The sequence below is a fragment of the Phyllostomus discolor genome, chromosome 8 (assembly GCF_004126475.2).
Source record: "Phyllostomus discolor isolate MPI-MPIP mPhyDis1 chromosome 8, mPhyDis1.pri.v3, whole genome shotgun sequence".
Lineage (NCBI taxonomy): Eukaryota > Metazoa > Chordata > Mammalia > Chiroptera > Phyllostomidae > Phyllostomus > Phyllostomus discolor.
In genome coordinates this window covers 17,335,158-17,347,226 of record NC_040910.2, presented here as the reverse complement: position 1 = coordinate 17,347,226, position 12,069 = coordinate 17,335,158, and the positions used below count along the sequence as shown (strand labels likewise).

General features: G+C 35.1%; 1 protein-coding gene across 1 annotated transcript in view; it reads left to right on the top strand.

Annotated features, from left to right (window-relative positions):
- The window catches only part of IQCM (IQ motif containing M), a 235,414-nt gene that overhangs the window by 171,653 nt on the left and 51,692 nt on the right, over nt 1-12,069 (top strand). Inside the window, exon 14 of the mRNA XM_036034456.1 lies at nt 11,658-11,819. Within this exon, the coding sequence (XP_035890349.1) occupies nt 11,658-11,819 (162 nt within the window). The remainder of the gene's footprint in view (nt 1-11,657; nt 11,820-12,069) is intronic.

Below are 12,069 nucleotides of genomic sequence, written 5' to 3'. Positions count from 1 at the left end.
TGTAATAAGCAACCTCATAAAATGATGCAAGACAAGATATTTCTATTGGGACTAATCCAAGATTTGATTAAAAATCCCGACTTTTCTAATGGAAAGTGCGGCTTTTGACAGTGATTCTCAGTGTCAGGTATAGCTTCTCATGTCGCCGTTGACCAGAAACTTGCCACACTAGAATCTTTCTTCCTTTCTTCCTCATAATCCATTTCAAAATTGAAAATAAAATCAAAGTTCATATAATTTATTTATGTTTCTTTTCTTTGACACTTCCTAACCTAGGCTGATAACACTATGTGTAAGACCCATTATTTCCTTCCACCACTTCCAAAGAGGACTAAAATTAAGGTCTCAGTGCCATGTAAAAAATTCCACATTTGAATTTGCTCTAACAATTACTCAAGTTTTCCTCCAGGCTGGTGACTTACTGTCCAGAAAAATGACACTTTGCATCTTATTTTTAAATTTTTTTCTAGGTTTTCTTTGTTTTTAAGATTTTATTTATTTATTTTTAAGAGAGGGAAAGGGAGAGAGAAAGAGAGGGAGAGAAACATCAATAGGTTGCCTCTCACACAACCCAGACTGGGGACCTGGCCCACAACTCAGGCATGTTCCCTGAATGGGAATCAAACCAGCAACCTTTCAGTTCACAGGCTGACACTCAGTCCGTTGAGCCATACCAGCCAGGGTACATCTTAATTTTTTTTAAAAAAAATGTATCACTGACACAGATTTCTATTTTTATTTAAAAATGTAAATATTGTTCATATTTGAGCTCTTTTGAATGTAGATGTTAGAAAGACCTGGCATTATGGATTCAGTTATTTCATGGGCTAGTTAGGTTGACACAAAGAGTCCATTCTATTTCACTGCGCAAGAATACATTCATTTTTAAAGAGAGTTTCCTTATATATATATTTTAGTATCATAACAGTCATCAAATAAGAGAGCATGAATGGCTGTTTCCAAATTTCTCAAAACAGGTAATAAGGGAAAAAACTGTAAACTGTGTTCGTAGGATAGTTAGTCAGCAACATGGTAATTTCATTCAAAATATTACATGCAAGATAAGTCTCACATTTTTTAAGTCTGGGGATTTCTCAGAAAGTTAGATAAAATAATGTCGAGAGCTCTTCTTTTTAGAAAATGCTAACATGCCAACACTATAGAGGAAGAAATAGAAAATGTTATTTAATTTCCAACAAGGATATGAATCTCATGGGAATATAGGAAAAAAACATTTTTTAATCAGATCAGTAGCAGATCATATGACAACCTAAATGAATGGGCAGCTTCATTTTTTTTCTGGAAAAAAATATTTCCTGTCTATTTCCAACTACTATCCCAAGTAAAATGTGTTGTTTGAGACATAAACCTTCCTTTAAAAATCTGAATTGGGATCTGAGATTATAGGGTAAATCAGCAAAGAAACAGCTGTTACCCTGTTAGGGATGCAGAGAGGAACAACACAGATAAAACTGCTGAACTCACGAGTCTTTCTGTGTTACTGCCCGATGATGACAATTAATGTAAGCACCGGCGACATTTCGCAGAGCTACTAAATTAGGTTCCTATTAATTATCATTTTGACCCAAAGTGAAGCTATATATTTTATCTTATCATTTGCTTTTATTAGAATCATATTCGTAACCACTAGGTGTCTGGCTTCATATATTAATTTCAATCCTCATTTTGAAATGCGAAACCTGGAGTACCAAATGTGCTCAAAATAAAAAGCTTGACGATGTCCATGAGGAATAACTATATGCATATTCTGTGTCCTCCCTTAAGTCGTTTGAAACTCAGACAGTTGCATAAATGCACATATCTAACCACAGGGCGTCTGTAGAAATAAGGGTTTACCCTACCTTGGCAGTCATGCCGACCATTTGGCCACCAAGCTCTCAGTCACTCACAGTTAATGCTAAGTGTTGGGCCATGAAGAAGATTGCATTAAAGCGCAGAAAAAAAGTGCTCCCGCAGGCCTGTCTACAGGTTGCATGGTTCACCAGGAGGAGCTGGCTGTCAACATAATGTCTCTTGACTGCTTCAGGGTTGAAGGTGGAAAAGGAACACTGTGGCTATGATCAAGTCAGAGTGTGTTAGACACCATATTAGCTTGTCATCCTTGTAAACGGTACTCCCAAACCCAAAGAGAATGGAAATTAAAGGGAAAGGTGGTCTTTCCATAAGCAGTAACTCTTAATTTTAATGTACTGTAGTCAAATTCATCTATCTTTTCATCTTTACTTTTTGCACTATTTCTGAATATTATCTCAATGCATTTTCTGAACTACATTATATTAACTTGTCTCCCTTTTCCTCAAGATAATACAATACTATTAGGCTCTTATTTGTTATCAATTTAATGAATATCTTTAGTCAATTTGCCGGGTACCTACTAAAAACAATCTGTTTATTATTTCTGCCAATCCATTTGATCATAGTACTTGCTCATCTGTTTTTTTTTTTTCAGTTTCCATACAATTTTTTTTCACAAAATTTTCTTTAAAGCCCAGTTAAAACGAAGAGGTAGCAAATCTCTAATTTACTTTAGCCTTTAAGCTTGTTATCCTACAAAATATATTAAATACAGCACAGTGGACCCCCATACACATCTATAAATTATGGAATGCTATCTTTAGACAAGCAATTAATCTTGATCTTTTGGGAAAAAAACCTGAGGAGAATAACCCAAATTCTCTTATATTGCAAGAAACGACATGCACAAAATACTGGAATTTTTCTGTTTATTCTATCCCAAATGTCAGAAATACATCATCTAAACATCACTTTTCTCCTAATATAATTATTAGAATACCTGGTTGATAAATGTTTGCTTAGCTATAGAAAACAGTGTAATGTGATATATTTATATTTTATAGAACATTATGCTATTTATATATTCATAGAAAAAGTATTGCCTGAGAGTTTCTCACCAAATGCCTTTAATTCATTTGGAGAATGAGGGAATCGATATAAATACATACATGTTTAATCTTTCCCCTTTTAATTGATAACTAAATTTCTAAATTATTAGAGACAACATTATATCTAGCTAAAATAATACGCATGTTATCCACTGGGAATTTAACTCAATCAGGGATTATTGTGCAATTTTTAAATGAATACTTTAAGTAATTTAAATACTTAAAGTATTTCATGATTCATCAAATTCCTCTATTGACAATCTACCAATAAAAGGCTAAAATTACCACATTTAAACTTCCTATTACATCTTCTTGTAAATGTCTCTCAATTTAAACATTATATCTGATGATTTTTGAAAGCACAATGTTTCTAACATACATGCATTTTCTGTAAGTTCTACAGTTGTTTGGCTTTGTGGCTCTGTATATTTAAATGAGTTTAATACTTACCAGCCTCCTTCATTCCTCCCTCCCTCCCTCCCTTCCTTCCTCCGTGTTTACCATGGCTTCTCCACTCTTTAGTTCTTTATTTCGATTCAATTTTATTTGACTGTATTTTAACAAAATGTAGTATTGTTTTGTTTTGTTGTATTTCAGGAAGAGATGTTGGGTGCTTTATTTTCTGAGAATGTTTTTTGGATATCTTTATACTTGGCTTAATTTAAAACTCGGATTACGCCTCTTCTCAAAAGTGTCTAAGTATTTTTCTTCTTTTGTTAAATGTCGTTTTGGAAAAACTGAAGCCAGCTGTTACCACCTGTTGGAAGTGATTTGCAGTCTCAAAAGATACATTCTACATCCTTCAGTTTAGTTAGCTTGTCATGGCCTTTTTGATGTGTAAGCTTGACTAGCCTAGAGTTCCCAGCTATTCAAACACTAATCTACGTGCTGCCCCGAAGGCATTTGGTGGATGTGACTAAAGAGCATAATCAGTCAGTGGATGCGAGTAGAGGAGATTATCCTAGATATCTGGGCAGGCCTGTACAATTAGCTGAAGTCCTTTAAAACGGAGCTGAGGCTTCCCTGAAGAAGAAATTCTTCTTGTGTATAGTAACTTCAGTACATGCCCCCAAATTCCAGCTCCCCGTCCTGATGGCCTGCTGTATGGATTTTGGACTTGCCTAACCTGTCCTTACAATTGCATAAATGGATTTGTGGCAACAAAGCGTGGAGATATATATATCTCCATCCTATTGGCATGCATATATAAATATATATTTTTTGTATTGATTCTGCTTCTCTGGTTGAATGCTGACTGATATAGACTATCTAAAAATGTGGAACTGGGCAGTAGGTGAAAGCTAGAAAAGTATTGAAGACCCTGATTGAGAAAGAAAAGACTCGATTGCCTTGAACAGACTGTTGGTAGAATTATGGACATTAAAGATCTGCTAGTAAGGTCTTAGAAGGAAGGGGTATGGTAGAGAAAACCTAAATCACCTTAGAGAATATCAAAATCACAGAGAAACTGTTGGTAGAACTGTGGAAGGTACTGCTGTTGAGGTACTGATCAAAATGAAGGACATGTTACTAGAAACCACGGGAAGGGAGATCCTTGTTATATAGTGGACAAAAGCTCAGAAGAAATGTGTCCTATCATTAATGTAGAAAGTTCAAGTTGTAAGCTATGACCTTGAACATTTAGCTGAAGGGATTGCCAAGCGAAGATTTGAATGTGAAGCCTAGTTTCTTTTGCTGCCCATAGTAACATGCAAGAGGATAAACTGAGAGAACTGTTAAACAAAAAGGAATCAGATGTTTTGGAAAATTCTCAACTCATTCAGAACTAGATGTTTTGGAAAATTCTCAACTCATTCAGATTGTGAAAGATACTAAAATTAAGAGGTTCACTCTTAGGAAAATATACAGTAGAACAAAGCTGAGTGTGGCTGGACAACCTTTTGCTAATAACCTCAGACAGGTTAAAAAAAAAGAATTCAGTCACACACAGGTTTTTTTATGGAGGAAAAAAGTGTGTAACCCATAGCACCTCCCACTCGTCTAAGCAGAAGTCAAGAATGGGTATGGAATTTTCCAAGAAAGAGGTACAAGAAGAGGAGAAACCTCTTGTCTAATGGAGTAAATCCCCATAACATGCATGGGACAACCGCAAGATTCTTGAGAAGTTTGTACCAGAAGATCACTTCCAGCTCACAATGGCAAGGTCAGAGACAGTATGAAATGAAAGAATGTTACTAGACATAAGTGTATGGGCAAGAAACAGACAGGTTAAACTTCTCAGCTACAAACCCATGATGCCCTTCTTGAACACAGAAACAAAAAAGGAAGGAGGGGGGGAGGGAGGGAGAGAGTAAGGAGTTTCAAAGGTCAGAGCTGAAAACCGCAGAGGATTATTTCTAACCCTTAAAATCTAATGAAATTTATCCAGCTAGATTTCAAAAACACTCCTTTTTCCCCCTTTTTATGTTTTTTCTTTTTGAATAGAAATGTTTTAACTTTTAAATTATGTTTGTTCCATTGCTGTATTTTGGGAGCAGACAAGTGGTTCTTAAGTTTCGGAGTTCCATAGGGAGGAATTGCACCCAAGATGGGTTATACCCAGACCGTGACTCATAGCAAATTTAGACAATTTATGTATTAGATATGGAACTTTTGAGCTGATGAGATTTTTGGATTTTGGCTGGACACTGTAAGTGGAAGAGACTTTGGGAGATACTGTGCTGGGGTGAGTGTATAATGCATGGGGGGGGGGCAGACACATACGAGTATTTTTCTTCCTTTGGCTCCACCTTCCCCGTCATTCTGAGATGTGGCATGGACGAGGACCTTGGTGACGTTTTTGTTTCTCCTATATTTTATCACACACACAGGTCTTGTTATTCTCCCAAAAGGTTGCTGAAAGGGTCCTCCAGAACTGTGATTTTTTCTTTTCAGACATGTCTGTATCTTGTCTGGGATCTGAGCAAATTTGGATCGGTTCTGGGCATTCTTTTTCATTTAGGTCTGAATTGTATTGTTTCTATCAAATATTCCTCAGGGTTATTGATGTTTGTGGGGACTTTTGTGTTTCACTAAGTTGTAAATATATTTATTCTGTTGATAGATTAAACTATGATTTGAGAGAGATATCATGGAAGAGGAAAAGAGGAAAAAAAACCTTGTTTTTACTCTACCATCTTTAACCAGAGGCATCAGTACCTATTGATATTTATAAGTAAATCAAGCTAGAAAATTGGACATTTGTTAAGTAAATCCTTCTACATGTTAGTTAGCTTGTATCCAACTTTGTTTCAGAAAGAATTTAGATTAATCTTAGCTTTTCTGTAATCAGTATTCAGGCCTCAAATTATAGACCTCTTTACTATTATTGAGAAATTTACATTAGCCTAGCAAATGATCCCCAAAAAGCTAGAGAATGGTTCATTTCTAAAAGACAGCCCTTACTGTTTAAAAATGCATACATGAAATAATTTAAAAACATTTATTTGGTATTTCTGAACAATTTAAGAGGAAAGATTTTTCACTTATTTAGAGTTCATTTTTTATTGTATAAAATAGCATGGTATTATTTTTTCCTTCTGAATCTAGAGACAGAACTAAGCATAGAAGAGAATGGTAAACCTTTGGTGTTTTTTCATAATTTTTTTTTGATAGCAGGCTGATAAAATTGTGGAGTAAAGCTATGTAGCTAAGCTTATTAGTAAACTGACAATTATTATTGTTGCTGTTATTATTATCATCATTTGCTAAGGGATTGAGATAACATGGGATAATAGTACTGAAAATAGTGAACTGTGTAACTCTAACTTTCTCCCCATTATACTTTTTAAAACTAATGAATAGACTAAAGATTGGTTTGATATTCTCTGTCTCTTAAATATATATAAATATATCTATCTATCCATCCATCTATAACTCTGTCTAGAAGAAAATCCAGCCATTACTGATATAATGAGAATGGTTTGTGTGACATCCGTGTAACCTGGCAGCCGAGGAGAGTGGACTGGAATGTGCATGCATGAATGATGATGACCTCACTTGTGCTAGTCAGTGGGGGTGGTAGAGGCTGTTGAGTGAGCATGTGTACTGTGTGGCTGTCATGTTCAAAATAACTGAGCAAGTAGAGCAAGGAATCTGCATCAGATTTTACATTAAGCTTAAACATTCCTCTGTGGAAACTATTCGTATGATTCAGAAGCCTGCAGCTACGGGCAACTGGTGATTGGCAGCTTCATCAGGACAACTCGCTTGCTCATGTATCATGTCTTATGCAGAATTTTTTGGCAAAACATCAAATCACCCAGGTGAGTCAGTCCTGCTACCGCCCAGATTTGGTGCTCTGACTTCTGGCTTTTCCCAAAAATAAAATCACCATTGAAATGGCAGAGATTTTAGACCATAAGTGAGATTCAGGAAAATAAGATGAGGCAGCTGATGGTGAATGGGAGAACCATGTGAGGTCCCAAGGTGCCTCCCTTGAAGAGGACTGAGGTGTCCTTGTCCTGTGTACAATGTTTCTTGTATCTTGTACCTTCTTCAATAAATGTCTCTATTTTTCTTATTACATGGCTGGATATCTTCTGGCCAGAAGTTGTATATATGAAAATGACTAAAAGAATGGCAATCTGTAGCAAAAAAAATAAATAAATAAAACAAAACCCAAAACCCCAAGGGATTAGGTAATTCAAATTTAATTGAATAATCCAACCAGGAGGTAATTTTTTTATTAAAATACTCTTTCAAACAAAGTGAAAAGAGATATATTGTGAATTATGTATGGCGAGCCCAATATAAACTGCCGCTGTGCTCTTAAGTTTCATGAGTTTTTCTGTGCTATTGTTATTCTCACAAAGTGAGAGCATTTAAACTGGGGTGAGAAGGCCATTCATCTTGAGTCTGTCAGAATAAAATCATGATAATGGATTTAATCTGGCCATCCTGAGACTCAGACCTTCAGAGAAATATGAAGGGTATATTTTTAAAATAAAATACTTAATATTAATCATAATACTCCAATAATTTATGAGACAATGCTTGCATTACTTCCAGTACACAGACGCACAGACACACACAAACATGCATAGGCTTTTAAACAAAAGAAAATTCTCCTATAAGGAAGTCTTATAATTATATTTGAGTTATTAACCAAAATCATTTTAGTGTTTTGTGTAGCTATATAATTTATGTATTATAATGTGATCTGTTTTAACCTAAATTACATGAAGACAGAAAGAATGTCTTTTATCTTTTATTAACAAACACTTGAAAATATATTTATTTGCTAATTAGCTGAAAAGCCAGAAATAATCAGCATGGAAATAAAATGAAACAGCCATGTTTCTTTATGTACTCTCTGTATTTATTCTACTGAATAAGTGAATCCTTTGAAATAATTGTACTTAGATTATTGGACTATCAAATGCCTGCAATCCCCTAATTTTCTATTTTATAATAGAATTTTAATTGTATTTATAAGGGTATATATGAGGGACACAATTTTTATACACTTAACCTTTTAATTATACAGTGAAGAACATTCTGGCAAAGTTAACAATATGTGCCTGTTTCCATGAACTGAGGGGATTTAAAAGTAGAAATATTTGCTATACTTTAACAAATTTTTAATTAACTCATGTCCTTATTTTGTATTTTTTTACTCTCAGTCAAATGTTAATGGACATCTTTGCTCTTCTTCAAATTAAATAATGTCAGTATTTACGTGTAATGTAAGAGATCAGCGGTTCTTGCATTTATTTTTACTGGTTATACCACCCAGTGTCATATTGTTTAACTGTCTTCCTAATCATTTTGCCCTTTGGTTTTGAGTTTCAATGTTTTCCTCCTTCTTCAGCGATCTTTTAAAAAGAAAATTTCATTAATGTTGATATGGGGATGCTATGGATTCACTTTCCTTTGTTCAAGACAAATATAATTTTTCATTCTGATAAATTGCTATCCTTTTAAATTTACTAATAAATAGAAAAAGCTCTGATAAAAATGGCATGACAAAAAAGTATGACATTCACTTATTTCAAATCAAAGAAAATAAATACAGCATAAAATTCTCTAACTAAACAGTGAAAAGATATTAAAAGTACAACATTGAGAAATTGGTTATTTATAGCAGGCTCTAGATGATAAACCACTGGTTCAAAATCACCACATACTGAAATCCTCATGTGACTAGTCAGTGGCCCATGAGAGATAAATTCGTATTTTAATGAATGCATAATATTCAAAATGGAAGAAAACCTCTATTATCTATCACCATGGTTTTCAGCCTGTAAATTTTGTGTTTGTGTGAAGACTATAAAGTTTATTTTTACCTTGGTGATAAATTTAGTTACATAATAGTGCAGTAAATTACTGGGCTAAGGTAAAGGATTAGGGTGTTTCTACCCATACTTGTAAACACTTGTTAATAATTGACTTCAGCGACAAGGTCTGCCGTTCTGGTTTCATAACTCAGGGTCCCTCCTGAAGCTTTCTCACCCACCTAACTCTTCCTAATACATTGGGTTGGCCAAAAAGTTCATGTGGTTTTATCCATAAAGGACAGTTTTAATTTTCACCAATAACTTTATTGATTTGGATACTTTGAGTATGTTGGCTGTCTCCTGTATGGTAGAATATTGATTCTTCTCAATTAGTATCTCGATTTGACTGCTATCAACTTCCACTGGTCTACCCGACCATGGACCATCGTCCAGCAAGAAATCTCCAGCAAAAAACTTTGCACAACACTTTTGACACATTCCATCAGTCACAGAACCTTCTTTATACACTGCAAAAATGTATTTTTTGGCATTTCAGTTGCAATTTTACCATTCTTGGAATAATAAAGCATACTTTGCTGAAAATGATCTGTATTTTCTTCCTTCTTCAATATTAAAATGGCTACACAGTCACCATTTTGATAAGTTTTGCTTTAATGCAAACTGATAGGACAGCAGTCAAAACACAGTCTAACAAAATTGTTGCTAAGGAGGTTAAAGACGGCTAAGTGCTACTAGAGCCATCTTATGGGGAAAAAACAAAGGACCTTTTTGGCCAGCCGGGTACTTGGGACTGGCCCTAAACTTAACTTACACACATGCCCTTTGGGAGCGTTGCGTCTGCGCTGCAATTTGTGTCGAGGGAAGGCTTCTTAGAAAGAAATTGGCACTTTCAACAGTCCTATAAGCTCAGGGTTTTCATCATTTGGTGTGAAGTACTACCTTTCATTTGAGATGGTGTTGTTCATGCATTTTTAGTGTTAAAATAGCTCTTAAACATAATTTTAGAAAGGAACAAGTGTAATAATAGATGAGATTTCTTTTTATAATCTTAGAATGTAAAGCTGACAATTTGCCTATTGCCTAATTATTAATATTCTTTTGTTTTTTTTAAGTAGGTACTCAATTATTTTTAATAGAAAATAATTTGTATACCTGAGAATGATCTGCTACAAAATGTTCTATTGACTATTATGGCCTATTTGCTTTCTTGGGGAGTATGGGAGAATAAAAACCATGCATATGGGATTAGAGTTGGCCAGTAAAAAAGTAACCAAAACTTTTTCAGTCTACAATTCACATTATTATTATTGTTTTAGGTTTTATTTACTTATTTTTAGAAAGAGGGGAAGGGAAGGAGGGAGAGAGGGAGAGAAACACCCTTGTGTGAGAGAGAAACAGCCATTGGTTACTGATGGCACACCCCCAACTGAGGACCTGGCCTCCATTGGTTGCTGATGGCACACTCCCATTTAGGGACCTGTCCGGCAGGTCACAGGTGTGGTGCCTGGGAATCACAGGGCACTCAATCCACTGAGCCACACCAGCCAAGATCAGGTTTCTTACCTACTTGTTAGTGCAGGTCATACTCGGTTGACCACCTTCCTTTTTCAAATAAGAGCTTCCTTAGCTGATCTAAATCCTAATCGCATCATTTACACACTGAAAGACTTAGGCGAGTTATTTAATTTCTCTGGGCCTCAAATTCTTCATGTGAAATAGAAATAATAATAGGATCTACCTTAGAGATGTGCTTTGAAAATTAAATGCGTTAATGTTCTAGAGCCCTTGGAAAAATCCCTTGTGTATAGTAAGTGCTATATAAATATTTGTATACTCATTACTAGATCATAGCCTAGGAATATTAATTCTTTTCAGCAACTTCAGTTTATGGAACTCTACTCAACATTTTTTGGGGGGTCTGATTAGTCTAATTTCATCATATATTGGCAATTTCAAAGCACATATGGTTATGCTATAGGATGTAGAATGTGAATGTTGTTAATTGTAGCTTACTTTTTTCCTGTAACTACTAACAGCTCTGCTTTCATTTATAGTGTTTGAAGATGCTGTCAGTAAAGCCCTTACTTAATTTTTGCTAGGAATTATCTGAACAGTAAGATTTTTGGTGAAGTAACTTTAGCTAAAGAAAATCCATGTTGTCAACATAATCAGCATTCAAATTGTTAAAAATTTTTAAAGATTTTATTTATTTTTAGACAGAGGGGAAGGGAGAGAGAAAGAGAGGGAGAGAGGGAGAGGCATGTGGTTGTCTCTCATGCACCCCCTGCTAGGGACCTGGCCCATGACCCAGGCATGTGCCCTCACTGGGAATCGAGCCAGCAGCCCTTTGGTTCATAGGCCAGCACTCAGTCCACTGAGTCACACCAGCCAAATTATTAAAGAGTTTTAATTTGCATCTCTTGAAAGAAACACATTAGACATTTTATTAAAATGTCTAAAATTAAAAAAATAATAATGTTGATTTTTATTACAGAAGACCATGAAAAATATTCTGAAATCATCAAGAAGCCCAATGCAATTGAAATGTTATTTACACTCTATCCTCCTCAAGGAGCCCATGTGCAGAATAATATGCGACTTAGGTCGACTTGGCTGAGACCCATAGTAGATGGGGAAGAAGGATACAAGTATATAGGTAAGATTCTGAACCTGTTATTTCCTTTTATGGTTAAGGAGAAATGACTCTACTTTGTACAACTCTAATTCATCAACCAGATAAAGTGAGGTGATACATAGGCCCTATAGAATATTCTCTTTAGTTCTTAAGTATTATGCCTGCATTTTAAAAAGTGGCTGTTTTATACTCCACTAGAATAGTGGAACCACACCATGTTCATTTGTTCACCTGATAATGGACATTTTGGTTTTTTATTATTTTTTAATAA